The sequence below is a fragment of the Pipra filicauda genome, unplaced genomic scaffold, assembly GCF_003945595.2.
Source record: "Pipra filicauda isolate LSUMZ 115617 unplaced genomic scaffold, ASM394559v2 scaffold318_size846807_pilon, whole genome shotgun sequence".
Lineage (NCBI taxonomy): Eukaryota > Metazoa > Chordata > Aves > Passeriformes > Pipridae > Pipra > Pipra filicauda.
The window spans coordinates 290,469-312,404 of NW_024104441.1; the positions used below are offsets into that span (position 1 = coordinate 290,469).

Sequence of the window (21,936 nt, forward strand, 5' to 3'; positions counted from 1 at the left end):
CCGTGCCGTGGGCCTCGTGTCCTCCCCGGGGGCCCACGGCGGCTTCTCCCGGGGTGGAAGCTGCTCGTCTGCAGGCTTGGGGCGCTGCGGGGCTCGGAGTCGGGCGGTGGGGCCGGGGGCTGGCTGTGACATTGGGGACACACTCGGATTGGCACGGACCGGCCTGGGACCACTGCGGATCAGACGCGGCACTCCCACGGACCGGCCCGGGACCCACGGCCGGGATCGGGCCCCCCCGTTGCCGTGGGAACGCGCCGGCGGCCGCCCCCACTGCGCGTCACGTGACCGCACCCCCCTGCCGCCGCGCTCCTGTGTCACGTGGGCGCGCCCGGCGGCTCCCGGAAGTGCGTCACGGGCTCGGGCCTGTCTCCGTTGTCGGCCCGCTCGGAACTTCGGCGCGGCACAAACAGACCGGAGCGGCGGGCGGGGCCGTGAGTGCGGGGCGGGCCGGGCCGGCCGGGCCGGGGCGGCGGAGGGGCCCGCGCACTGCCAGCGGCGCCCGGGGCGGTGCGGGGTGGGGGCCGCGGCGGCGGGTAGGGCCCAGGGGCGGTGTGAGGCCGGGATGCGGCCCGAGGGGGCCAGTGCGGCGGGGGGCGGCGGCGGCCTGGGGCGAGCCCGAGGCAGGAGGGCATGGGGGCAGCAGGAGCTGCGGCGGCGCGCGCCGGGAGCGGGGCGCGGAGGGACAGGCCGAGCGCGGCAGCCCCGGGCAGGAGCCGCCGCCGTGACCTCGTGCTCTGCCCGCCCGGGGCAGCGCCGGGGCCGTCCGTGCACGCGGGCCGGTCACCGTCCTGTGCTCTCTCCCCGTGCCTGGGGCCGGGCAGCGGCGCAGGGCAGGCCGCGCGCCTGCCGGCTGCTGTCTGCCCGCTCTCATCACTGCCCGTGCCCACGGCGGGGGTTGGAACCGGATGATCTTCAAGGTCCTCTTCCAACCCAAACCATTCTGTGGTTCTGTGTTTGTATTCTGTATCCCCCAGACTGGGGGAGCTGGGCCTGCCGGGCTCCCCACCCAGCACGGAACTTGCTGCTGTCACGGTGTGTTGGGGACATGGTGATTTCCACACGGGTTGGAAACATTTTGTGTGGCAGTGCTGGATGGAGGAGCTGCCCCAAGGCGCTCTGTGCTCGTTCTGGCTCCACCCGTGTGTCAGGCACGCCAAGGAACTGAAGTAAAAGATGAGTTTGAGCCTTGGGATTTCTGTCCCTCGGGAACAAGGAACAGAAGGTGGCAAAAATGCACATGAGGGATGTATTTCTGTTTTGGAACGTAGAGGAGCCAAAAGTAAATGGAGGGATGAGGCTGAGTGGATAGCCAACCTGTGCAGCTAGCCCTGTAAAGGCCTTTGGGCACTCGGGGAGTGCTGCAAGCAAGAATCAGGGAGCCTCTTCCTACCAGGTGCTAAATGTGCCCCAGACATGAGGTGCAAATTGCATCTCATCGTACACCTTCTGCTGTCCTGCCCCAAGTGTTTACACCAACGCAGTCTGGTGCTGCCGTGAGGAGGGGTGGCCCTTCTCCCTGGCCTCTTGCTCCCTCTGCTCTGGCCAGTGAAAATGTTTGTGCAGTCCCAGCACAAGCTGGGTTGGGAAGCTGATCTGGGGCAAGACTTGGGAGAGAGCAGTTTTGCTCTGGCTGGTCTCTGGATCCTGCAGTCACATCGGCGCTCGCCCTGGTGCAAAGGCAGGGAGAGCAGAGGACAGGGAAGCACCTCCTCCTCCAGCAGCAGCATGGCTGGGCTCCCCTGGTCCGGAGGGTTGAGTAAGGGTTTGTAGGAGTGCCCAGCTCATCAGGTGCTTCCCAGAGGTTCACTTGGCATCCGGCCAGGGCGGCCTTCTGCCATCCCTCCCCTGCAGTGACTCCTGGTGTGCCAACAGGAGTGGTGCCAAAACCTCCGTGCCCTGCGCACCGAGGGCCGAACATCCTTCCTGAATATGTGTTTCCTGGTGGCAGAGAGGCAGAACCTCTCCCGTTCACCTGTTCTAATCCCTGAATAACCTCTGCCAAAACCCCAAGGTGCCTGCAGTGGCCCCAGGCTGCCATCAGTCTGGCAGCTGGAATTGGGCAGAGCTCCAGCCCCCTTGGTTCCTGCCTGCCATGAGGAATAACTGTCGGCAAAGGACCCGAGGGAGCAGAGCACTCAGTGAGGCATGAGAGCAGCAGGCTTCTCCTGGGGGAGTGACAAGCAGGCACGCAACCCTGCCTCTCCTGCTCACCCCTTCCTGGGTAGAGGCCTGTCCTTTCTCAGCGTCCAGGACCCTCCTCAGGGGTCACCCTGCCCAGCAGTTACCCTGTGCCACCCTTTTGGGTGTGCAGGAAGGAGGCAATGGAGCCTCGCTTGGCCCTGCACAGAGCAGTCAGTGCTGCTTGTCTCCCACTCCTCCTGGGGTTTTCACCTGAGATGCAAAAGAAATACAGCAAAAAATGCTTTCACGTGTTTGCCAAGCCCGGGTTACCTTCTTTAGCACCAGGAAGCATCTGTAGCCAACCTGTTTGGGTGTCGCTGGGGACTGGAGCTGAGTGGCAGCATGCAGCTGCCATCAGAGGCCCAGGCTGGCAAATCACAGCCACATTTCCTGCTATGGGGGCCCTTTCCCATTCCTTCTGCAGTCATAAGTGCTTCTGCATCCCGGGGAGACGCAGCGTGTGTATAGCAGCTTAAGGGTGATGCTGCTGCCCCCCCCCACTCTTTCAAGCTCTTTGGGACTGATGCTGGGCCCTTCTCAGCATTCCAGTCTCCAGGTGATTTTGGGTGGCAGAAGTTTGTGCCCAGTGCTTGGGCTGCACTCAGCTTTTCACTTGTGGTTGTGGGGACAGGTTGGCCCGAAGTGAAGCAGTTTGGGTGCAGTGCCTGTTGTGGGACTGGCTTTGCCGGAGCTGAGGGCAGGACAAGACTGCTTTTCTCTCTGGGATCCCTCATAGCTTGTGGCTACAACTCCACATTTGTGGCTACTTGTTGCCTCAAACGTTTCTAGAACAAAAATGCCCTGGCAACATGGGGCCGCAGCACAGAGCTGGCAGTTTCCTCCCTCTGACCGAGCACCTCCCTCAGATGTGCCCCCTGCCTCCGCCTGTGCCCGTGTGGAGTGTGGGGTCTGTGCTGGGTACACGGGTAAAGGGAGAACAGGGTGTTCCCAAGGGCACGGCTTGCCTTCCACTGAAGGAGTCAGGTTCAGTGGAGCTGGGCTAGACCGAGATGCCATGAGGCTCAGCTCCATGTCCTCAGACGGGAGCCGGGCTGTGGGAGGTGTGTGAATCAGCGCACCGGGGGCTGCGGCAGGCTGCCGGCACCCGGGGGTGGGCACGATCCGCACCACTGGGTCTGTCTCCCCACAGCAAACCACCTCAGGCTGATGAGCGCTGGCAGGGCGTGCAGCCGGGGCAGAGAGGGAGGAAACCTTCCCAGCTCTCTGCTTTCACCGCCTGCACGGAGGAACCTCGAGTGGGACTGTTTTCAGTGGGTTGTTCCAGCTTTCCTGTGTCCAAGCTGTGAACACCTGAGGGTGAAACTGCTGAGCCAAACAGACCAGCCCTTGGGCCGGCAGCTCCCAAACACCTCAGGGGAGCTGGCTTTGCAGGGAGGGCATGTCTGACGGGGCAGGGGTGAGCGCCCTGCGTGCCCTGCCCAGCCTGACCTATCCCTGGGGCACGAGGAGTAGAGGTGTCCTGTTTCCAGGCCAGGCCCCGCTGACGCTGTCTGTAAACTGACTGGGAGATAAATATGCAAGGTGCAGTCATGCTGGTTAAGCTCCCAGCTGGTGGGCGAAGGGGGGAGGAGCCCTGCTTTTGCCAGGGAGCTTCACTGTCATCTGTCACTCGAGTCTGTCCCAGGGCCTGCTCCTGCTGCTCCCCTTTCTTCCTTCTTAGGGCGTTACTGGCTCCTGTTCTGGCCCTGTTACACAGGGGCACTGTTTGACTGAAATAGCTGTCGCTCCAAGCTGTGTTGCAGGCTGCCCTAGTTAACCCCAGAGGCTCAATTTTGCAAATCCAGGCCTCCTTGTGTCCTTGCCCTCAACTGTGCCACTGGGTGTTGTTAGCGCCAGCAGCTCCTCTGGGCCAGAGTTGCTATAGTGGGGGCCATGAGCATGACAATTGCTTTCCAGGTTTTTAATGCGTGCCACATACAGAAGACCCCTGGTTGTGTGTTGGGAGCTCTGACAGGCCCATGGTTTTGGCTGTAAGCATTGTAGCAGCTGTGATGAGGTAGGTTTCCTCACTGAGCCCTGCGTGGGGCTTCCCATAAACACTGCAGTGAAAGTCATGTGAGGGCACTGGCCCTGGGGCAAAGAGCAAATCCTGATGCTGTTGGGCCTTCTCCACCTGCTCCTGCTGCCACGCTTGCTCTCTCCTCTCTTTAGGCCACTACTTCCTTGCCAGAGAGTTTGACCACAGAGAGTCGCCAAGATAGCTGGGCCAGGAAGAAAACGTCGCACCCCTGACCCAGACTCCATTACCGACCCCGGCGGGCCGTTTGTGTCCTCCAAACGGCTGAAAATGTCCAGCAGCACCAATGCCCCTGGCCAGAGGAGAGTGTCTCGGGGCTTGGATGATGCCACCAACAAGAAGAAGCAGAAGGATCGAGCCAACCAGGAAAGCAAGGAAGGTGAGAGCCCCTCGTCAGCGCTGTGGTGAGCAGGCCCGTGGTGTCTCGGCCCTGCAGCCTGGGAGCCTCGCAGCCATCTGCTGCAGGATAAGCAGATTTGACTAATCACTTCCTGCAGCTTATGGCAACCCGTGTGATATGAGATCCTCTTCAACACAGTGTCCTCCCTGGACCTGTAGCCTCCTTCCTTTGGGCACTCCTTAGCCTCAGTAATGTGAGGAAGGTTGGGCCTTGTTAGCTAAAGTCTGGAGTTGGTCTTAGTAGTTGTTTCTAGGCTCTGCTTTTGATTGGGTGTGACCTGCCTTGATCCAGAGGGAATGGGACTGAAGCCTATGGGTGCTCTTGCAGCTGGAGGCAGTGCTGCTTCTTTCCCATAGGTTTGCCGAGGCCAGATGTTGTGAGGTGGGGACTGGGTGTACGGGGCCTGCGGGTGGGGCTAGTGCTTTAGCTTCTGAGTCAGGGTAGGGTGCGGCTCAGGTGAAATAGTTGCTGTAGAGTAATTCCTTCTGTAACTGCCATGTAGCCAATGAAAAAAATGATGCTTCAGGTGCAGGGAGTGGCTGTGTGCCTGTGGCCCTGGAAAGCTGCTTGATTTCTGTGCCTGCTCCGTTATGACTGTTGTAACCTCAAAATCACAGGGTGTTTTGTAGGCCAAGGTAAACGAACGCCTGCTGAGGTCTGTGCTGGAGCATCCAGGTGCAGTCCCTGATGGAAATCCCATGGTGCAGAGCGCAGCACAGCGCCGTCTCTGACGTGGGAGGTGTGCTGTACCTGGAACGTGGCAGGGTTCCTTAGGGGTGGCCTTGCTGCCTCTCTCCCCTCTGTGTGGGGGTGGTGAGGAGCTGGGGCAAGCTGTAGATCTCCCAGGCACTGCTGCCACTATGCTTCTCACACTGCCAGCCCCACTGGCACCTTTACACCAGTGGCTGTGGTGGTCAGCAGAGGTTTCCTACTGGTTTGTAACCAGTCATGGGAGGCAGTGACAGCTCTCTGAGCACTCTGGGGTGGAGACCACAGCTCCTGTTGCCGCTGTTTTTCTGCTCTGGGACAAGGTGCTATCGCTTTGAGTCTCTTGCCTGGCAGAGCTCACTATCCTGTGGGGGTAGAGCAGGCCCTGAGACACTTCTAGGTATCAGAGGTTATCCTGTGGGGAGCAGGGATTAGATGTCAGGTTGTTTTGGTTCCCCAGTCTGATCTGGAAGAAGGTTTTGGCTGTGGATGTTGGCAGCTTGTGCAGGAATGGAAATGTTAAAGTGCAGCTGGGCCATGTGGTTCTCTGGTTACAGCAGAGTTGGTTTGAGCACAACCAAACACCAGGTTCTTTCTGTCAGATCAAGACAGGACCCGTCTGTACAGCTGGAGGCTGGGGCTTGGTGCACTGAGCTGGGCTCCGCATTGAGATGTGCCTCAAAGCAGCACTACCTGTGTGATGCAGTATTGTGTTGTTCTCACTGTGATGCTGCTTAAACTGGTGATGTGGCCCAGAGCAGCTGTCCTGGAGCTGCAGGCAGGCTTCTGGGGAAGGAGAAGTGTGAGGAAGCAGTGGAGGGAAATGAGCAGCACATGCAGAACAAAAGGCCTGCACACAGATTCAAGGGAGAAGAAGGTGATGTGTACAATTTTGGGTGCCAGCATGCTGGCTCATGCTCTGAGGTGACAGAATGACAGACCTGCCTGCGCTCTGCTTCTCGCCCACCAGTGTCTCGCCCTGAGCTCGAGCAGGCTGAGACTGCCCAGGAGAAGGACTCAGAGGAGGGTAAGTCGAGGTGTGCTCCAGCTGTCAGTGCATGGCCATGGAGTGCCCTTGCCAAGGGATCTGAAGCGCTCACCTTGTCCTGGTCCAATGCTCCGGCATTGAGCAGAGCTAACCTGAGCACTCCTTTGCCTCAGCGTTTATCTTAACAGGGTATGGCCTTCCCAGGGGTGGAGAAAGGTGCACGTGGTTGGGAAGGGCTGCCTGCAAGGAAGAGGCCCTAGGCATGAGGCAGGCTGCTTCCGACTCAGGTGTCGTGGTGCCACTGAGCACAGCCCTGGGACGCCTTGCTGCCGACACCTGTCCTGCTTGTTTCTGAGCAGGACATTGTGCTGGGCTGGGAAGATCCCAAGCCATGTCACCCTGTGGGCAGGGTTAGCTGGTTTCTGTCTCAGTCCAGCCTGCTTTGAGGCCAGAGTAGACCATTCTCGTGCCACAGAGGGTAGAACAAAACTCCATGAAATCAAGGTGATTGAAATCACCTTTTTGTCTTGATGACTTCAGGGCATCACAAGGCCAGACCAGGAGCCTGACAGGCACACAGTGGAAGTTCTGCCTGCAGCAGGGTGTCACTGCTGCACAGTTGTCTCCCCAGGTGCAGTGTACTTGCCCGGCTGGCCGACCTGCCCGTGTTTCAGTTGTGTTAGCCATGCTCACCTGGCAGGAGTACAGTGCTTTGATGGTTGCAGCTGGGCTGCTTGGTTTGCATATGCAAAGGGGAAGTGGCAATTTCTGATTGTGGTCAGAGTCCACTTTGAATCCCCCAGAGTAATTCTGTGGCTTCCTCGTTCCTTGAGAAAGCAGTAATTGCTTTGTCGTTGGCAGGAGCCACCCCTTCTTCCCAGCTGCCACTGCTGCATGTGGCAATGCCGGGAGCAGGGCTGCCTTTTTGATCTCTCCAGTTCCCACTGGGATTCACCTGCCCTGCCGCAACACGTGCTCTTGTTTGTGGCCTGTCTGACGAGGGCAGGTCCCATTTAATCGGCATGATCTGTGTTCCCTGTGCTGACCTCCTTAACCGAGCATGTGTTCAGGCCCACATTCCCCAGCCAAGGAGTGGGCACTTCAGGCTCATGCCCCAGCAAGTGGGTGACACTTCCCTCCCTCTTCCTAGAGCTGCTACTGGACTGGAAACAGAATGCCGATGAGATCATTGTCAAGCTGAACTTGGGCAGTGGAGCTCTGAAGGTGGAGGATGTAGATGCTGATTTCTCTGACACAGGCTGTGTGCTCAAACTACCAGGTATGGGAATGGAGCGACTGCTGCAGGCATTTCTCCATTGGGACTTGGCACAGCTCTGGGCCAAGCACGGGGTTGATCCAGGCAGGCATCAAACCTTTCCACCAGAGGCAGTGCCCTGCTGTCAGCTGGCACAGCCTCAGCCAGCAGACAGGGCCCATAGGAGAGCATTCTAGAGCTGAGGAGGGCAGGAGCTGCCCTCGGTGCCAAGGGAACAAGTGCCCACTGCTGCGCCGGTGTGTCTTTGTCCCCTGCTTGCTGGGATGAATGAGTCAGCCCCGAGGTATCCTTTGGAAAAGTGACTGTGCCCCTGAGGGCAAGGAGGCACAGGGCCTTCCCTCTGGGAAGGAGGCCAGCCAGATGTACAAAGCAAATTCAGGGAAGCTGGCTGGAGCCCTAGAAGGCTCCTGGGGTATGGTGGCAGCTTGCCTGCAGCCTTCTTGGCTCTGAATGAGTGCTTCTTTCTTCCTGGGGGCAGGTGAAAGGGGGCTGTGGGTTAGGTGACAGCTGCCTGGAGCACTGCCTGAGGTACCCATTCCCCTCTGTTTACAGACGGGCGCCAGTGGAGCTGTCAGTTCTACGAGGAGATTGAGGGCTCCTGCAGCAAGCTCCAGTGCAAGAAGGGCAATTTTCTACAGCTTGTGCTTCAGAAGAAGATCCCACTCCATACCTGGTCTTCGCTTCTGGTGAGGAGGGGAGGATGTGCCTTTTCAGGGAGCTTATGGAGCGCTGGGGAGCTTGGGTGAGCGCTGAGCTCCCTGCTCTTGAACCACCCAGGGGGAATGTGGGGCACATCTTGCATCCACAGATTGCATGAGCCAGCTTCCTTTGTCCCAGGGAGGACTGTGTCTTTGTGCTCCTGTTTCTGCTTGCCACATAGTGTCCAGGTTCTGGAACAGAGTCCTGGTGCACTCTGGGAAGGGAGAGTGAGGGTGAGGGGCTGGCAGAGAGCCTGAAAGGTGCTACTGCTTAAATACCTTCCCACTGTGCTGCACGGCTTTTTACAGAAAAGAAGGAAAGATGGATCCAAAGAGCTGGCCAAAGGGGCCACGTGCTGGGAGAATGGGAAAGAGAAGGCTGCTTCTGCAGAGCTGATCTCTGAAGAGCCGAGAGCTGAAGGCACAGAGCCACCAAGATCCCGGCGGGAGCCCTCCAACCCCAAGCGTGCTCCGGGAAGAAGCGAGGCCCTGGGAGGAAAAAGCCCAGCCAGCCCAGGGACACAGAGTGGCCCCAGCGCCAAGCGGGCAGTATACCTCAAAGTAGCTCCAACGGAGGAGGAGCCAAATGCCAGAGTCACCGGGAGCACAGAGCCCGGCAAAGGGCACAGCGGGAGGGCCGGGAGCCGCCGCAACGGCAGAGCCAGCCAGGTCGATGCGCCCACGGCCCTGGCGGACATTGCACTGCCACTGGAAAAGGTACCTGAGGACCTGACAGAATGGGGCACCCCTGCTGCCTCTGCCCCTGTGCAGGGGATGCAGGACCTGTCCCTGCCATTGAGATGGGTTCCGGGGTTCTGAGGGCTGATGTGAGGAACTGGCTGTGGTGGAGGAGAGGGCAAAGTGAGGGCCCTGCAGTCACTGAGCTGTGGTGCTAATGGGACTGAGCTGGGTGTGGGATGTGGGGGGGGAGTGGGCAGTGTGGAGCTGTGCCTGCCTGGCTAGCAGGAGCCAAGGTGAGTGGGCCAGGGCAGCTCAGGGGTGATGGTGTTGTGTTTCACTGTGTCCTTCTGTATTGAAAGGCTGTGGTTTTGGCTAAGGAGACTGTTCCAGTGGAGATGCCACCTCTTGCGGCTACCATGGAGGTGTTCCCCCACCATGTTGCTACCTGTGTGGAGAAGAGAGTCCTGCAGCCAGGCAGCCCTGCTGAGGCCTTGCGGGGCCGGGACTGCACACCTGTGCTGGGAGAGAGCTCTAAGGCTGTCCCAGTGGCCTCCCCTCCCCTGGGCAGAGATGGTGAGAAGAGGGATTGGTCCAAGGATGATGTGGCTCTGGAAGCAGCAGCTGATGGTGAGTGGCCAGAGCCCATGGTATGAGCCTGGTCAGGAAGGTACATCTGCTCAGGACCTCTTCTGGGTCAGCTTGCAGCACTGTCTCAGCATGCAAGGAAGGTAACGTCTCTCTCCCTGACTTTCCTTGATTAGAGCCAGAGCCTTTTGTGAGCCTGTCCTTTGTCAAGAATGACTCATATGAGAAGGGCAATGATCTGGTGGTGGTGCACGTCTATGTGAAGGAGATCCACAAGGAGACATCCAAAGTGTTTTTCCGGGAACAAGACTTCACACTGGTGTTCCAGACAAGGTACGAGTTTGCCTCGGGATAATGCCAGGCTGCTGCAGATCTCCTGGTTGCAGCTGGCTACTTATTTGTTCACCTCTGCTCACTTCCATTTTCTCTGCAGTGACACAAACTTCCTTCGTCTCCATTCTGGCTGTGGGCCCCATACAGTGTTCCGGTGGCAGGTGAAGCTCAGGTATGGTTCCTGTCCTTCTAATCCACACCAGGGCAAGGGAGCTGAGAGTGCAGAGCTGGAACAGGAGCCAGTCCCAGATGGTGGCTCTGTGCAGGGAATGCTCGTTTCTGCACCTGGGCGTTTCCCTTACACCGTGTTGCGCTAGTGCCCCAAGTCTGGATTGCCTTGGCTGTGTGCTGGCTCAAAGGCAAGGAAGGGAAGGAAATCCTAGTGTCTCCTTGCCTGCAGTTCCCTCCCAACATGTTCTAGAGCTCTTGGGGACAGAGCCATACCAGCCAGTGTGTGCTCTGGACTGTATGTGCAGCAGGAGGGGGCATGTGGAGCCAAGCAGAATGGGTCTGTCAGGAAAGGGGCCCTCTGTGTGCTCAGTGAGGCCAGGCTCAAGGGTTTCCACCCTGTTTTGCCATGGCTGCCTCGGGATCAGTGCTAGCAGTGTCCCTACTGCCTGGAGGCCATGGCTTTGCCTTGCAAAGGCTTTGGCATGTCTGAGGCTGCTGTGGGATCTGGGGCATCCCTGACTTGCTGCGTGTCTTGCAGGAATCTTATTGAGCCGGATCAGTGCACATACAACTTCACAGTGTCTCGCATCGATGTCTGCCTGAAGAAACGCCAGAGCCAGCGCTGGGGGGGGCTGGAGGCTCCAGCCACACGAGGTCTGCACCCTGCCTTGTCCTGCCTGCCACCCCAGTGGGGCACAGGCTCTCCTCACCACTGGCAGCTGCCGGTTGGTGCTGGATCCTCTAGCATGGGGCTGTGGGGAAGGAGAGGGGCTGAGCGGGTGCAGGTAGGAGGGGTGTGGGGCAGGGCAAGCCCAGTGATAGGGGAAGGGCACTGCTGTTCTCCTTGCTCATGGGATAGAGGGGTAGGAGAGAGCCTGTGTGTGAGCATGGACTGAGCAGCTCAGCTCCGCCGTGGGCAGTGCGCGGTGCTGCTAACCACAGGCCCACCCTTCCCCCTTTTTAAGGTGCAGTGGGTGGTGCAAAGGTTGCCATGCCTACAGGCCCTACCCCTCTGGATAAGAACCCTCCGGGCAGTAACCAACACCCCCTGTCCAGCAAGGAGGAGGCCCGAACCAGTGACAAAGAGAAGCCACGTGTGGAAGATGGGGGTCTGGATGGTGTGGCAGCCCGTACAGCCTCAGAGCATGTGGCAGTGAAGCAAGAGCCACACATCCCATCGGTGAGTGGGGCCACACTGGATCTGACCCGGGTGGAGAAAAGAGGGATCCCGCCTCCACAGTGTCACTCTGGAGACTGGCAAAGTATTCCTGGAGGAGGAGGTGGCACTCCTCAGTCGTAGATGGCAGGATTAGGGGCAGCAGTTGGCCTGTCTATCCCAGTCCTGGTGGGAGATATTGTGATGGCTCCAGCCCTCTCTGAGGGGTTTCTTGGGCTTTTGGGTTCCTGTGGTGTTCCCAGAGAGACCCCCCTGAGCACATCACCCTGACACCTGCCTCTGCTTGGCAGCCTAAACCAACGTGCATGGTGCCACCGATGACACACAGCCCGGTGAGTGCCGAGAGTGTGGAGGATGATGAGGATGAGGATGAGAAGAAGAAGGTCTGCCTGCCTGGCTTCACAGGGCTGGTGAACCTGGGCAACACCTGCTTCATGAACAGTGTCATCCAGTCCCTGTCCAACACCCGGGAGCTGCGTGACTACTTCCATGGTGAGCCCACGTCGGGAGCCCGGCAGGGCCTGGCCACTCAAATGCTGTGCCCTCACTCCTGCATCTCTTACAGATCGGTCCTTTGAGTCGGAAATCAACTACAACAACCCTCTGGGGACGGGGGGACGCCTGGCCATCGGCTTTGCCATGCTGCTTCGGGCGCTGTGGAAGGGCACACACCATGCCTTCCAGCCCTCCAAACTGAAGGTAGGGCTGCTGGCACTGGCACTCCACAGCTGCTGTGAGTCCCCAGAACTCCTGTGTGGGCACCTGCCTGCCCTGCTAGTGCCACAGAGAGTTGGGTGGGTGTGGGTGGGTGCACCCAGGGTTTGTGCATGGGGCAGGCAGTGCTGCCGGGGGGCTGCTGGCCAGCCCTGACTGCTGTGCTCCCTGCAGGCAATTGTGGCCAGCAAGGCCAGCCAGTTCACTGGCTATGCCCAGCACGATGCTCAGGAGTTCATGGCCTTCCTGCTTGATGGCCTGCACGAGGACCTCAACCGCATCCAGAACAAGCCCTACACAGAGACTGTTGACTCGGATGGGAGGCCCGATGAGGTGAGGTTGTCCCTCCCCAAAGTCACTGGGAGAGCAGCCTGGGTGGTTTATCGAGGTGCTGAGCCCTTTCTCCCCACAGGTGGTAGCTGAGGAGGCTTGGCAGCGACACAAGATGAGGAACGACTCGTTTATAGTAGACCTCTTCCAGGGCCAGTACAAATCCAAGCTGGTGTGCCCAGTATGTTCCAAGGTAGGGCAGCTCTGGATGTTCGGTCTCTGTCCATGCTGTGCCAGCAGCAGGCTCCTGACCCTCAGAGCACACAGGGCAAGGCTAGATCTCAGATCCACTGGATGTGCTGCCCTGCTGATCTCAGCCACGAGGACTTCCCACAACTGAGTGTGCTTTTGCATCTGCAGGTGTCTATCACCTTTGACCCCTTCCTGTACCTCCCCGTGCCTCTCCCACAGAAGCAAAAGGTGCTGACTGTCTACTACTTTGCAAAAGAGCCACACAAGAAGCCCATCAAGGTAAAGGACACCACCTACCCTGGGGATGGAGCCTGAGAAGGCTCCTGGAGGTGCCCCAGCCAGCTGGTCTTGTGCCAACAGGCTAAGCCTTGTGTTAAGTAAGGGCCCACATACCTTGGTGTGGGGTGACTGATGTGGCACTTTCTCGGTGGCAGTTCCTCGTGAGTATCAGCAAGGAGAACTCCAGTGCCATGGAGGTGCTCGAGTCAGTGGCCCACAGTGTGCGTGTGAAACCAGAGAACCTGCGCCTGGCAGAGGTGAGAGTGCTTAAGCTGGGGAGAGTGCTTAAACATAGGAGTGAGCCATGGGCTGCTTTTGTGGGTGTCCTGGCTCCCACAGCCCTGCAGGGAGTATGGCCACTGACAGTCACTTGCCCATATCCAACATGTCTGTGGGATGGATTTTGTCCATGGGTGGCAGTGTCATGGGCAGGGTGCTGCCAGGCAGATCCCTGCTCCAGAGGGCTGGTCAACTGCAGTAGGGCCTGGGATGTCCCTCTTTCCCTGGTGAGATGATGAGCTGAGGACAGCATCCCTGAGCTGCTGCTGTTCCCGCAGCTCACTGTGGGGCTGAGGTCTGTGGCTGTCTGAGGAGGGGATATGTGGGGCAGCCCTCACACAGCCATGCTCCACTGCTTTCCTGGCAGGTGATCAAGAATCACTTCCACCGCATGTTCCTGCCGTCCAACTCGCTAGACATGGTCTTGCCGACAGACCTGCTGCTCTGCTTCGAGGTGCTGTCCCCAGAGCTGGCCAAGGAGCGGGTGGTGGAGCTTCAGGTCCAGCAGGTGAGAGGGGATATTGGGACTTCTGGAAGGCATGCAGGGAGGCTGAGCCGCAAGTGGGACTGAGCCAGAAGGGCAGAGCTGCACACAAGGGTGACTAGCTGCAGCAAGAATGGATGCCCACTGAGGCTGCCATGCCCTTCCCTGTCCAATGGGTTCTTTCTCCTGCAGCGTCCACAGGTGCCCAGCGGTCCCGTCGCCAAGTGTGCAGCCTGCCAGAAGAAGCAGCTGCCAGAGGATGAGAAACTCAGGCGCTGCACGAGGTGCTATCGAGTCGGTTACTGCAATGTGTGAGTTGGCTTGGTGCCTGGCAGGGGGGGAGGGTCTCCTGCTCTGAAAGGCTGAATGGGAGAGCGTGGCCTAATGGGAGAAGGTGGGATGGGTCTGGCCTTTGGGAGGGAACCAGGTGGGCTTGCGGTGCTCCCCTTATCCCTAGCACACCCCTTTTGGCCCTATGCTGCTCCTGCCCAGGTTGGTCATGGCTGCTGGGTTCAGCAGGGGCCATACGTGTTACAGGGCATGTCAGAAAACACACTGGCCAGACCACAAGGCTTCGTGCCGCCCCGAGAACATCGGTTTCCCCTTCCTCATCAGCGTGCCGGAGTCCCGCCTCACCTATGCCCGCCTGGCCCAGCTGCTGGAGGGCTATGCAAGGTGAGAGTCGAGGGTAGGAAGGTGCTTCTGCCCTGGAGCTGAGCTCAGCCCTGTGCCTGACCAGCTCTAACTCCCACCTCCTTGCCCAGGTACTCAGTCAGCGTGTTCCAGCCTCCATTCCAGCTAGGACGGATGTCACCGGAGCAGGGGCTGCAGCCTCTGCACTCGGACAAGCTGGAGCCCCCGGCCAAGAGCAGCTGTGCAGCAGCCACCTCTGCCTCTGAGCTGGGGGAGGGGGACAGGGCTTCCAGCCTCCTGCAGGAGCCCCCACTCTCACCAGCTGTGCCTGAGCTACACCCGGAGATGGGGGACACTGGCATTGTCCGGAGCAAGGTTCTGACAGCCAGGAGTTCCCTGCTGAGCTTGGATTCGGGCTTCTCTGAGCACATGGAGTCACAGGGTGACAGCTGTTGTGAGAAGGAGCCATCCTATGAGAGAGCCATCAAGCCAGAAGGTAAGAGGTGCTGCAGTGCTAACTGTGTCTGTGCCAGGAGCCCAGGCAATTCTCCCTCCTTGGGGTGACCTCCCACCACAGCATGTGTTCTCCTCTTGAGAGCTTGCTCTGGAGACTCCTGGGGACACAAATGAGGCCATGGGAGCTGTCTTTTGGCAGTGTTGCCTCACCTGAAATGCCTTCCTGCCCACGCTCTGCCTTGCCCTGGCAAGGTGCAGGGAGTAGAGCAGAGATCTGATGAGGAGAGAGGCTGGAGCACTGTGTTGCTGTGGGAGGGGTGGGAAGGCAGGGGCTGGCAGAAATCTCGAGTCCCGTGGGAGCAGGGCAGAGCTGGTGCGGGCTGTGAGCCCCCGGGGGCTGTGAGCGAAGCACTTCCCTCGCTCTGACTCAGCTGCATGGGACCAGCCTCTCGCGCTCGGCTGCCTGGCTGTCACGTTTCCAGACACTCATCTCAGGATGGCAGCAATGTGCAGTGAAGGGGCAAGGCAGGCAGAGGAGCACAGCTTGCCAGGGGCAGGCGCCTGCTAAAAATAGTCAAGGACACAGGGCACGTGGTTGTGTCCCTTCAAGGCCATAGCATGTGAGGTGGGGGTGGGGGCACTGCAAATTCTTGGCCCCTACGCAGGGCAGACAGGCAGTGCCACCACAGATCTGTCCCTGCCTGTTCACAGCTGCCATCCCTGGGTACCAGCACACTTCAGACTCGCTGAGTGCCCGCGCCACACAGTTCTACATCAATAAGATCGATGCTGCCAACCGAGAATACAAGCTTGAAGATAAAGGTGAGCCCTGGAAACCACCACCTTCATCCCTTATAGCCTCTGGCAGGCTGGTGGATCTGCCTGGCCAGGGTGCCACAGCCTCCCTGGCACAAGGTGAACCCAGAGGTGATGGCGGCCCAGACTGGACAGTGAAAACTGCATCTGACACAGGGGAGGGAAGGGCTCTGCTGCACACAGCCTCTGCCTGGAATCTCTTCTTGGGCATGACATTCCTGCTTTCCTCAGCAAATAGTCAACTCCTTCCAACCACCTGTGTCCACAGGGGGTCTGTGATCTCTGGGTCACCTCTTGTCTGAGTGGGATGCCCACACCCAGTGCTGGTTGTGTGGGTGCTGTTGATGAGATGGGCTGTGCCAGCTTTGCGCCCTGCTGGCCAAGGGGTTCTGCTGCCCTGGCATGGTGAACCTGGCTGGGAGACACCTACCTTTCTGGGATCACTGTGTGATCTCTGTATTGAGCTGGGATGGACAAGACTGCTCCGAGCCCCAGCAAGGGTGCCTGGTCCAGCCTGGTAGGGCCAAGTGTGTGAGGTCTGTGCCCCTTCACAGGTGACACACCCCTGGAGCTGACAGACAACTGCTCCCTCGCCCTGGTGTGGAAGAACAATGAGCGCCTGAAGGAGTTTGTGTTGGTGGAATCCAAGGAGTTGGAGTGTGTGGAGGACCCAGGCTCAGCCAGTGAAGCAGCCCGGGCTGGTCACTTCACCCTGGAGCAGTGCCTCAATCTCTTCACCAAGCCCGAAGTCCTGGCCCCAGAGGAAGCGTGGTGAGGAAGGCAGCAGGGTGGGTTCCAGCCCACAGGCCCAGGCAGCAACGGGGGTTTCCTAGGAGCTGCTCGGGCCTGCATACTGTTTCTTCTGGCAGCCAGGAGCGCTGGGCTGGCCTTCCCTGTGCACTGGGGAGGGCAGCCATAAGCCAGCAGGGAGCAGTGCCAGTGCTCTGCAGGACTGTGCTGGCCTGCCCTTGATGGAAAAGGCTGAGCCCTCCTGCATCCCCTCTGCCAGCCCCACATGTGGGGACCCTGGGGCTGGGCTGGGCTGTGCTGCGAGACCTGAGGCTCTCCCCATGCCGGTAACGAGCACACTCTTCCTTCAGGTACTGCCCCAAGTGCAAGCAGCACCGCGAGGCCTCCAAGCAGCTGATGCTGTGGCGCCTGCCCAACGTCCTCATCATCCAGCTCAAGCGCTTCTCCTTCCGCAGCTTTATTTGGAGGGACAAGATCAATGACATGGTGGACTTCCCTGTCCGGTGAGGGCCTGGGGGATGACGTGGCCACTGCCTGTGCTGACCTGCAGCATGGCCTCTCCCTGCCTAACGCTGATTACCCCTGACTGTCCCTGTGTCTCTCCTCAGGAGCCTGGACCTGAGCAAGTTCTGCATCGGCCGGAAGGGTGAGCAGCAACTGCCTATGTATGACCTGTACGCTGTGATCAACCACTACGGAGGCATGATTGGGGGGCACTACACGGCGTACGCCCGCCTGCCCAACGACAAGAACAGCCAGCGCAGCGACGTAGGTGAGGATCTGCCACCCTTTCCACTCCCCTGCTGCTGCAGGTGTGACCTGTCTGTTGGATTAACCCTTCTCTCCTCTCAGGCTGGCGGCTCTTTGACGACAGCACCGTCACCACCGTGGATGAGAGCCAGGTGGTGACCAGATACGCATATGTTCTCTTCTACCGCCGGAGGAACTCTCCCGTGGAGAGACCCCTGCCAGGGCACCCCTCAGACCATCACACTGAGCGCACCCCCTCTGCCGAAGCTGCTGCCAGCCAGGTGAGCACTCGTGTCGCTTTCGACACTGTTTGAGCTACAGAGCCTTGAAACGTGCCCAGGTGCCCATGTGCAGGGCGTGGCCCGTCTCTGTCCACACCCACGGAACCTTGGCACAGCTGCGGTGCAGTGCCTGCACCCATTTGGTACCAAAGAGCTTGCACCAGCCAGGCATTGGAGCCTGTCTTGCCTTATCGTCACTGTGAGCTTGGTACGGTCCCTGTCCTGAGAGATCACGAGAGAGCTGGTTCCCGTCATCAGAGTGGGAGCGCTGCGGGGAGGGCATTGGAAGAGGCAGAAAGGGCCCAGCCCCGCCGGGGTCTGCACTGAAGGAGGGTTGTGAGCAGTGCAGTAGGTGCTGGCTGTGTCAGGGAGCAGTGAGAACCTGCCCTCTGCAGCCACTTTCGAGGCAGAGTGGGGGACACTTTCTGCTGGGGCCCAGCTCGGGGCCAAGCTAGGTGCAAAAAAGGCAAATGCCAGTGCTGAGCCAGAGGCCTGGCAGCCTTCACAGGGTGCTGGAGAGAAACTTGCTGGAGAAACTGTTGTTGGGTGGCCTGAGAGGGAGGGGAGGAGGAAGGGAGCCGGGCTGGGCCAGACTGCAGGGTGCTCTCAGTGTGCAGTGGCAGGGAATGGTTGGGCTGGTCTTTGTGTGAATGTCAAAGAAAGGCCCAGGCTGGGGCACAGTAGAGTGCCCACCTGGGCAGTCCCCCTGCATCGTTGTGCTGCAGACTTTCCCTCTGTGCTTGGCACTCCTGTGGCCCCACAGGATCTGAGGACAATGCTCAGCTCATCTCTGGCATGACTGCACGTGTGTGCCCTGAGGGGCCCTTCTGGCCTGGCCCCCCTGTCTGTCTGGCTCGTGGAGCCCTTGACCCGGTGGTGGTTAGGCATCTTGGCTCTGCCATCTGGGGACAGGAGCTGCCCGTCCCTGAGGCCAGGGGGGCTGTCTGGCATGTTGGTGTTCACCTGCCTGAGCTGTTCTTGTCCTGGGGGACTGCACGTGTCCTGGAGCAGCTCCACTTGCTGGGGGCGGCCTGAGCAACAGGAGAGCTGTGCTGCTCCTCACACACCGGCAGTGGGAGCCTTCAGGGGCCCAGCTGGCAGTGAGGCTCACCGTATGCCCCATGGCACTGGGGCTCATCAGGTCCCCTCGTGGTAGTGGGCCCCTGGCAGCGCTGGATCCCCCTGCAGTGATGGGATGCATTGGATCCCACCGGGGCTCAGCAGGTCCCAGAGCACCTTGGACCACCTGGACCCTCCCAGGCACGGGGTACCCTCCAAAGACCTCCACCCCGACTGGCTGCTCTGCATGATCACGATCACCAACATGAAGGGCCAAGCTGTGACTGGCTGCCTGTGGATAATCCTCCTGGAAGCTGGGCTGCAGTTGGTTGTTGGAGCATTCCCACCCACCAAAGCAGAGCTGTGACTGGCTGTGCTGTGACTGCACCTCCTGCTCCTGCTGCCGCAGCTGGCTCTGGATTGGCTGTCATCCAAAAGATCCTGTTGGGATCACAGAAGCTGGGCTGTGATTGGCTGCTGCCTGCTCCCTTGCCACCTGGACCCAATACCAGTGCATCTGCTCCACCGGGATCCAGCTGCCTGCTTCATTCCCTGCAGTCCCATGAAGACCCTGCCCGGCAGCTGCCCATGCTCCCTCCTGCAGAGCCACCCACCAGAGCACCACACACCGGAGACCCTGAAGAGCCGCGGGGGCGGGCGTGACCGCGACGGTGCTGCATGGGGAGGCGGGCTGGCTGGGCACGGGGCTGGGCTTGCAGGCGGCCGCCTGCCCCGGGGGATGGAGAGGGGTGTTGCCCGTTGTGTTCTCCAAGTGCTGACGCAGGTTTCCACATCGCAGGCTTCTCTGATCTGGCAGGAACTGGAGGCTGAAGAACAAGAGCTGCAGCTTGAGGCGCCCCAAAGGCCTTCAAGAAACTCCTGGAGGCCCCGTGGCCAGAAGCGAAGTCCGGGCACCCCCCAGCACCCTGATGAAGGCTGCATCAGATACTTTGTCCTGGCCACCACGGCCGCAATTGTGGCTCTCTTCCTGAATGTCTTCTACCCACTCATTTACCAGCCTCGCTGGAGATAGGCACAGGCGCATGGCCAGCTGCAGGAGCAGGGCCGCCAGGGCACGCGCCGTCCTAGGATGCTACACGACCAAGACATCGGGCAGCAGGACAGAAACCTCCGGGAAGGACTCGCCAAGGGAAGCATGGGGCCGTCGGCTCCTGCCTGTCTGCTCTGGCATCTCCTGTGCCAGCTGGCAGGGCTGTGTGGCCAGCCCGCTGCCTTGCCAAGGCACAGCCCAGAACCAGGAGCTCCTCTGCCCTCCCTTACTGGGAGTGGGGCAGACCTCATGGCTACCTGCTGCACAGGAAGGGACATTGCTGCTGCAGCGCAGCTGGGACCTGGGACCCCCATGGGCACATCGACTATCTCTGCTTGGCTCCCAAGAAGGAACTGGAGACCTGCCGAGAGGCTGCAGCAAGGGCAGGATGCCCTGACATGGGTCCTGGCTGGCCGCCCCTCTCAACTGTGCTGCTGCAGGAGTCTAGAGTTCCCTCTGGGCTGGCGCGACCCGTGGCTCCTTGGCCAGCCCAGTCTGTCCTGCCAGCCTCCCGCTGAGCCTTCTGATGCCAACTGCCTGCGCACCAGGAGTTGTGTGCACCGCACTCCTGTGCTGGGGCTGAATGGGCTTGTCACTGAGAGCTTGTGTGCTTCCCTGCTCAGCCCTGGACAGCTGCTGGGGAGGGAGCCTGGCAATCTGGACTGGGGTGCCCATGGTGAGCACCTGCCTCTGGGCTGTTGGCTCCCACTAGTCCTTGGGGCTGTGGGCTGTCAGCATTTGGGGATGTTGGTCTCTGCAAGGGGAGTGTGGTGCAGCCCCTCATTTGTGAGGGGACTGGTTGCCCATGCTACGGGAGAGGCGTGGGGTCGGGGAGGACAGGTAGGATCTCAGTGCATTAATAAAGCCAGGTTTTCCAAAGAGATGCAGCATCCCTGTCCTGTGTGTTGGAACTTTCACACAGAGGCAGGGACCCTGCACTGGGGTCACCTGAGGCCACTCTGTGGCCCAGCTGGCACCAGGACTGTTCCTTGTGCTCTGCCGGGTGCCTGGTGCACCCTGTGTGGCAGCAGGCTCAAGGGAAAGCTCTGCCTGCCAGTGCCATGAGGCACAAGCTGGGCTCTGGTCCCAGCTGTGGGGCGGTAGCCCTGTGGGACACGTGCAGGGCGTGGGGTGCCCAGCGGGGCCGGCAGCAGGCACTCCCCTGGGACTGGAGCACAGGCTGCAGCTTCAGCGGTGTCTGACATTGAGACGTGTTGCCCTTGGCTCAGCGTGGCTCAGACAGCTCTGGCATATTTGGGTGTGCAAGGTGACTTCAGAGTCCTGTGACTTTCTTTTCCGTCTCTGCTACTGTCCTGCTGGCAGTGCCCTTGGCTGGCTTGGGAAGGATGCTTGGCAGGGAAGGGGTTCACCTGCATTTTAGGTTGGGGCTTGAGCCGAACTCCCCCCACCTCTGTCCCACACCCCTCCTCCACATGTGCCGTGGTTTATTCCCCGCCCAAGCCAGTCCCAGCCAGGGAGCCCCGGCAGGGCTGTGCCGTGGTCATGAGGTGCCTGTCCTGGAACAGTCGCCTCATTGTCTGCAGCCCTGGGTCTCGGCGGCTTCCCTCACTCGCCCACGGTGCTGGCCTCGTGGGGCTGAGTCAGTGCCCGGCGCCGGTGGGCTGACCTCTGCTCCAGCTGGCGCTGGCGCCGTGGGGTTGGGGCCCACAAGCTGCTGCCTGCACCTGCCTGCCCTCACCGGCGGTGGGTGGCCCCTGGCAAGGCCCGAAAAGGTGCTCTCAGCCCTGGAAATCCCTTCTGGTCCTGCGCTGTTCCTCGGGCCCCCAGCAGGTGCTGGCAGCCTGCCTGTGTCCCCTTGCTGCTGCCTGTGCTGAGCTGTGGGGCTCTCCTCCAACCGGCACTGGCTACAGCAGGCCCGGGGCAGGAGTGTGCTGTGGCCTGGCTCTCCTTGGGCGGGCAGGTTGGGGTTGCCTCCAGGGGCCCTGGGCATGCTGCTCCCCCCTGCCCTGCTGTGAGGGAGCTGCTGCTCTCCAAACCCTGGGGCTGCACATGCTGCATGGGGTCTCTACCCCAAGGGGCTGTGTCCCCCCAGGCACCCCTCCAGCCCCCCCAGAGCAGGGAGGGAGATGGGTGGGCAGGGTGCAAGTCTCCCTCTCACGCGCCTGGTCGTCTCCCTCTCATGCTCACCTTCTGCTTGCAGGGACTGCCCCCAGTGCCGTTCGGATCCGGCCTGGCCCCCGAAGGAGCCCCGCCGCTGGCTGCGGAAGGCCTCCCCGAGCGCTTCGCCAGCCCCGCCGAGCGCCCGGCCCCATCCTACAGCAGCATGGAAGAAGTCGACTAGGGTGTCACGGGGTGCCTGCCCCGGGGGTGCGGGCCGGGCCAGGCACTAGGGGGTGGGGGGACGGGGGGAGGTCAGGGTTTGTCCTGCGCTCATTAAACTCACTGAATTCCACTCGCCTCTGCTGCCTGCTGTCCCCTGGGACCTCTGGTCCCTGGCAAGGCCCCCTTCCTCCCCCCAGGGCACCATGGCCCCAGTGTGCTGGTGGTACTCCCAGCAGCCTGCTGCTCCAGGTGCCCTTGTGCTCTGTATCCCTTGGTGTGACTTGGTGGTCGCAGTCCCCTAATGTCCCACAGGGACCGGTGTTTCTTGGTCCCCTCCACTGCC

General features: G+C 60.4%; 1 protein-coding gene across 8 annotated transcripts; it reads left to right on the forward strand.

Annotated features, from left to right (window-relative positions):
• The first annotated feature begins 344 nt into the window (after positions 1-344).
• Positions 345-21,723, forward strand: USP19 (ubiquitin specific peptidase 19). Of its 8 annotated transcripts, XM_027713874.2 has the most exons (28): positions 355-431; positions 4,099-4,198; positions 4,354-4,598; positions 6,298-6,354; positions 7,466-7,594; positions 8,144-8,277; positions 8,599-9,006; positions 9,330-9,597; positions 9,732-9,888; positions 9,989-10,060; positions 10,598-10,713; positions 11,025-11,239; positions 11,527-11,728; positions 11,802-11,935; positions 12,125-12,283; positions 12,363-12,473; positions 12,641-12,751; positions 12,907-13,008; positions 13,398-13,538; positions 13,707-13,825; positions 14,052-14,189; positions 14,279-14,643; positions 15,315-15,425; positions 15,974-16,190; positions 16,520-16,672; positions 16,778-16,941; positions 17,022-17,200; positions 19,059-20,191. In XM_027713874.2, the coding sequence occupies exons 3-28, from the start codon at positions 4,490-4,492 to the stop codon at positions 19,290-19,292; spliced, it is 4,305 nt and encodes a 1,434-aa protein (XP_027569675.2). In that variant the 5' UTR covers positions 355-431; positions 4,099-4,198; positions 4,354-4,489; the 3' UTR covers positions 19,293-20,191. The 8 variants fall into 8 exon arrangements, with proteins under 8 accessions (XP_027569677.2, XP_027569675.2, XP_039239537.1 ...); XM_027713876.2 differs by lacking the exon at positions 4,099-4,198 and having other exon boundaries at positions 345-431; XM_039383603.1 differs by lacking the exon at positions 355-431 and having other exon boundaries at positions 802-4,198; positions 9,348-9,597.
• Positions 21,724-21,936: the final 213 nt, after the last annotated feature.